Here is a 6,037-nt window from a genome sequence, read left to right on the forward strand (position 1 = left end):
CCACAGTTTGCCAACCACTGTAGCCGTTTTGCCTCAGTAGATAGAGCACCACCCTGCGGACTAAAGGTTCCCAGGTTCAATTCTGCCCAAGGGCACATGCCCAGGTTCACATGCCCGGGTTGCGGGCTCATCACCCCCCCCCCCCCCCCGTCCTCCAGTAGGGGGCGTGCAGGAGGCAGCCAATCAATGATTCTCTCTTTTCATTGATGTTTCTATCTCCCTACCTCTCTGAAATCAATGAAAAAAAAATTTTTTTTTAAAAAGAAACTTGTCCCACTGAACTGCCTGCCACAGCTGTTTCCATTTCTTCTGTTCTCTTCTGGCTCATATTCGTATCCTTATATAATTGTGAGCCTATTCATTCATCCAGTCAGAATCATAATCCACATAACTTCTGTGTTTGCGAAGTTTCATTCAGAAGCAGACCACTATACGATTTTAAAACCAGAAGATCGAATTTTGCTTCCATTTCTTGAAGAATTTTTTTCCCCAGTAGCTTTTGTTTTGTTTTTGTTTTTCCCAATAGCTTTTTTAAATTACGAAAGTAATATATGCTAATGAAAGTCAAGGCAATCCTATATAATAAAAGCATAATATGCTAATTAGACCGGAGGTCCTTCCCGACGACCTTTCAGATGGACAGACGGACAGACGAAGCGGGAGCTGCGAGGGCAGAGGCAGAGGTGGCCGGTGCCACAGGCGGGGGCGAGGCCTCAGTACGTAGGGGCTGAGAGTGGCGGGGACCAAGCCCCTTACGAATTTTGTGCATTGGGCCTCTAGTAAAATAATAAAAGTCTTTCTCCTTCCACAGTCCCAATAGTTTGGGGTATATACTTCCAGACATTTTTTACACAAAATTTTACTTTAAAAGGGCTAATGGGGTTGCGCTATTCCGACTGCTTTCTTTTTGGCTTCTCTTTGGTGGCCAGGGGTCCAGACATACACTCAACAAGGATCTTAGCAAACCTAGGAACAGGGGGCTTTAAGGGGTTAGGCTTCTGTCACTCACCAGTGTCTCAGAGGGGCACATGTCCCTGCTCTTGCCCCTTACTTTCCTCATGTGTTTCTTCTAATCTACCTTGTTCCTCTTTTCTCCCCTTTCCAATATGAGTGATACAATATCCTTTTTGTCAGTGTGCTAGCTTGTGGGTAATGTTTTGTTTTGAAATTATTTATAAAAGAGCAATATAACAAATACCCATTTATCTATCATCCAGATATATATTAGGTTTAAAAATTACGGGAAAGATGTTTATATTCATACTTTTATGTACTTGCAAATTTGCTACAGTGAGCTTTTACTTTTTTAACTTCAATATGAAATGCAATATGAGTTTTGTAAGAGTCAAACGATGAACTTGATAGTGTTTTGAGATTTTTTATTTAGATATGTGACTGCATCGTGTTTCTTTAACCCTCCTGAGACTCGGGGATTTTGAACCCCCTGTAGTACAGTATCTCCCCTCTGACTTAAATGTGATTTCTCAAACACTTTTAGGAATTTTAAAAATTAATCTGTCATTTTTGCATTCCCAGAGAAGCAATTTTAAGCATGCTTTATTTCATATTTAATTTAGATCAGTATATTAAGTTGATTTTAATACAAGATTAAGAATTCATAATGTTTAAAAGGTAAAATTTAGCTTTTTCCCAAATACCAAATTATTATTTCTCTTTAATTTACATTGCACAAGGAAAATCGTTTTGTTGACAAAAATGTTCAAATGGAATATCATGTTAGAAGTAAATATATATTTTTAAATAGTTTAAAATTTAACTACATGTTAACTCATTGAAAATGTTTTTTTAAAACTAAGATATTGTGTGCCATATTTTTAAGCCTGTGTACATGTTACCTACTTTAAAAAAATTAAATTTTTGAAAGTGATTTACTCACTGATTAGATTTAAAACTTTGACTTCTTCCCTCCTGTGCTGAAAGGTAAGTGGTTTCCTTGAATAATCCTGATGGTCTCATCACTGAATAATATTAAAAGATGACTTTTTTTGTGTGAAGTATAAACACCTAATATATTATCATTGTTTATGTGTTTTAAGTACCAGAAATATACTGAAATGGTTTGTGAGGCTTTTGATAGGAAAAATGCAAATTTACAGAACTGGTAAAGACCACCAGGGGACAAGCTTGGAGAATTCTGTTCGTTTTTATGCTTCTCGGTTTCTGTTTCAGTATGAGTGGGTTTGAGTCAGGATCTTGGTTCTTTATATGCACCTGTGACCCTCACTGGGGGTGTAGTGTCTCTGAGCAGTAAATCCACAGAGCAGGGGCCGCCTCTAACTGTCTGGAAAGCTCTTGGACTTTTCTGTTTTGAGGGGAAAATTAACTATTCATATGATGACCTTGGAACAGGGGCTGTTTCCTCTAATACATGACCAGTCCCCTTCAGAAGCCCTTTAGGAACTACTGCTTACTCCCCAGCTGAGGGTCTGGTCTGTGACTATTCAAGCCTGCCTGCCAAGGACCTGGGTGTGTATGCAAGTGGGGTGAGGGGCTCAGGCACACACACACTTGTACTGCAGGTGATTGGCTCTGGCCTGTCTGTATTCAGGTTCATGCACCTTACAGGGTGGAGGGTGACACCGATAACCTATGAGTGTGCTCAGCAAACTGTCTGGCATGTCACAGGCCCTCGGGAAAACCTAAGCAAAGCAGACAGGAAGCTGGCCTCATGCACATGGGCTCTTGTAGACACATTCTGACCTAACTTTTGTTTCCTTAGGGAACTGTACCTGGGGAATGAATTGTAGGTTTATACACCCTGGAGTCAACGACAAGGGCAACTACTCCCTAATCACCAAAGCCGAACCTTTCCCGCCTAACGGTGCCCCACCTCTCGGACCTCACCCACTGATGCCTGCCAACCCTTGGGTGCGTGAACACTTTTTTTTTTTTTTTTAATCTTCAATCCTCATCTGAGGATCTTTTTTCCATTGAGTACTAGAGAGAGTGGAAGGGAGGGAGGAGGGGGGAGGGAGAGAGAGAAACATCTATTGGTTGCCTTCTGCACACACCCCTACTGGGGCTGGGAAACCTGCAACCGAGGCACATGCCTTTGACCAGGATTTGAACCCGTGACCCTTTGGTCCGCAGGCCGAAGCTGTAACCACTGAGTAAAACTGGCCAGGGCAACACCTCTTTTTTTTAATTGCTAGCAAACCGACATCTAAGCTGTTTGTGACCCTCCAGCTTAAGGCACATTTCTACACCTTGGGTAAAAGGCATTTTTGTGATGTCAGTCACAGAGCTGCCTTCCAGATGCTTCCAGGTGTTTTTGCTCTCATTTCTTCATAGATTTTAAAGTTTTGCTTGCTTTCTCAACTTTTTCCTTCTCATTTTTTAATAGGGTGGGCCAGTAGTTGATGAAATTTTGCCTCCACCCCCTCCAGAACCCCCCACAGAGAGTGCCTGGGAACGAGGACTTCGGCATGCAAAGGAGGTAACAGAATTTGGCAGAAAACCTGAGAAGAAAAATACTAGTGGTGGTCTGTGGGCAAAATAGCATTTCCTTGATCCAGAAACAGTGATCAAAAACTCAGTAGAGCCTCTGAAGTGAGGGGTATATTTCTATGACTTCTTTGAAGAGCTAGAGAATGGAAAATGATTTCTAACTATCTGTCTGAGGCATGCTAGGTCATGACCAAGCCCAGAAGGCCAGGGAGTCCCAGCCTAGAGCACAGTCTCCTGTCTTTATGTGGCTTGGCAGCATTGGACAACACCAGCTGGTGCTACAGCCCTGATCACCCAGGGTCATCACATACTGCTACCCCCAAATGGCCAGTCTTCTGGAGAAACCATCCTCTCTCTCAAGCCAGGATGTCAACTTGGGCCTCCCCTCTTCCCACACCTTTAATCCAGGTCACACTTAGGCCCTGAATGTTCAGGCTGCTTTCTGAGCCCCTTAAGTTGGTTTCTCTTCAGTGAAATGACAGACTAAACCAAAACCATTCTCCCTCCCATAGCACATACTTCACTGCCCCTCCTTTCCTCTGAGACTTGAATGTCTCCTTGTGCCTTTTCTGCCATGAGCAGACTTACTTTACTCTCCACACTCAGTCTTCATCATTGATGAATATCTGGGGCTCCCTGGTTCAACACCAGGGCTATTATTAGGAAGCAACCATCTTCATCACCCTTCCCAAGATATGAGTAAGCTCTGTGGTACTGCTTAGTGGCCTGTCCTGACTGCCAGATGCAGCTCTGTGCAGGGACAGGACACTCCAGTCCTGCATAAAGGTACATGGGCTCCTTCGTCTGCCCGGGGACAGAGCTGAGGCACACCTTGCCCACTGAGCACTCAGCCATGCTGCTCAAGCGGCACTGGCCAAGCCTCCGTGGGTCAAATCGAGACAGGCTTCCCTTTGTTTTTCCTAACAGTAACTGGTGTTGGCTTCTTCTCACAACGGTAGGTTTTAAAAAAAGCAACCATTCGAAAAGAACAGGAGCCTGATTTTGAAGAGAAAAGGTTTACTGTGACCATTGGTGAGGATGAACGGGAGTTTGACAAAGAAAATGAAGTTTTCCGAGATTGGAATTATCGGATTACAAGAGATGTCAGAGACACAACGTAAGGAATGGTTTGCCTTTTCATTCCCCTTTGAAAGAGAATTAAGTTCTCCCCAACTGTGTGGGGCTTGGGTCCTGGAGAGCAGCAACATGTAGGTTCCCCAAGGCCTGTGGGGGCAGGTGCCTATCCACTCTCCCTGGACTGAGAATGCCATCCCTGAGATAATTTCAGATGTTTTGCAATTGACTTTCCTCAGTATTTTGCTTCCATGAAGGAAATGTTTTAGTTTTGTGTCGGGGCCATGTGACTGGGAGGGCTCATGCCCATTTGGGCTCCTACAAGTTCTGAGAGTTAACAACCGTTCTTAAAGTCCCATAAGTCTTTTCCTCAAGTTACTCAGGCAGGAACCAGGAAAACCTATGAAATTTGTCACTAAAATCCAGGAGCGTGGGAGGTGTGACTTTTTTCGTTGTAAATGCTGTCTTTGTTGTTTGTTTTACCAGATATTTTATTACTGGTCTTTTAAAAAATAATTACAAAGGAAGTACATGTGGTTGAAAATTGTCAAATCTTTAGAAATTGTGTAACATGATAAGTACAGCACTTTTCCCCAGTGCTTCTGCTTCCAGGGAAAGCCCAGGTTTGTTGCGCTCACCTCTAAGGGAACAAAAACAGGCCAGGTTTCTCCTGAGCAGCCAGTGATCTGAACTGACTTTAACACCCATCTTAGTCTTGTAACAACACTTTATTCATTTACGTTTGCTACTGGAAAGTCATAGTTGCTGACTTTTGGCAGAAATGACAGTAAAAGGTGCAGAAAAAAGGAACACATACAGTGCTGGTGTTGCCAGATTCAGTCATGTTGACCTGGACCCACTAGGCCAGTGGTTCTCAACCTTCTGGCCCTTTAAATAGAGTTCCTCATGTTGTGACCCAACTATAAAATTAATTTCGTTGCTACTTCATAACTGTAATGTTGCTACTGTTATGAATCGTAATGTAAATATCTGATATGCAGGATGGTCTTAGGCGACCCCTGTGAAAGGATTGTTCGACCGCCAAAGGGGTCGCAACCCACAGGTGGAGAACCGCTGCACTAGGCTGTCTCAAGGTCCTCTGTCCCCGGGTTATGCTCCCTTGGGCTTTCTAGGTGCATAGAGGAGAGGGGAGGATGCTCTAGTGTCCACGCCTGTTGTGGTAGCTAATAGCTCAGGGGTAGAAGGGGTAGAGCCGTGGTCGGCAAACTGCGACTCGTGAGCCACATGCGGCTATTTGAGGCGTGGACACTAGAGCATCCTCCCCCCCCCCTCTATGCACGGAAGAACGCGGGAGGTAGCCTGGGCAAGGGGACCTGGACACCCCAGTGCGGGGTTTGCACCGTGGGGGGACCCCCCTGTGGGGAACACATCAGTGCGCGAGCGCCAGGGAAACAGGGAAGGCCATATACCCCCCAGGGTATAAGATAGGGACATCTCGCCCTATAAAAGAGAGAGAGATTATTCTTATAGTGGG

At 44.3% G+C, this 6,037-nt stretch overlaps 1 protein-coding gene across 9 annotated transcripts in view; it reads left to right on the forward strand.

Annotated features, from left to right (window-relative positions):
* The window catches only part of ZC3H18 (zinc finger CCCH-type containing 18), a 67,169-nt gene that overhangs the window by 26,492 nt on the left and 34,640 nt on the right, over nucleotides 1–6,037 (forward strand). For all 9 annotated transcript variants that reach the window (XM_023761115.1, XM_023761109.1, XM_023761110.1 and 6 more), the window contains 3 exons: nucleotides 2,741–2,889; nucleotides 3,365–3,457; nucleotides 4,428–4,585. In XM_023761115.1, the coding sequence (XP_023616883.1) occupies nucleotides 2,741–2,889; nucleotides 3,365–3,457; nucleotides 4,428–4,585 (400 nt within the window). The remainder of the gene's footprint in view (nucleotides 1–2,740; nucleotides 2,890–3,364; nucleotides 3,458–4,427; nucleotides 4,586–6,037) is intronic.

This window comes from Myotis lucifugus, unplaced genomic scaffold (assembly GCF_000147115.1).
Source record: "Myotis lucifugus unplaced genomic scaffold, Myoluc2.0 scaffold_198, whole genome shotgun sequence".
Classification (NCBI taxonomy): Eukaryota; Metazoa; Chordata; class Mammalia; order Chiroptera; family Vespertilionidae; genus Myotis; species Myotis lucifugus.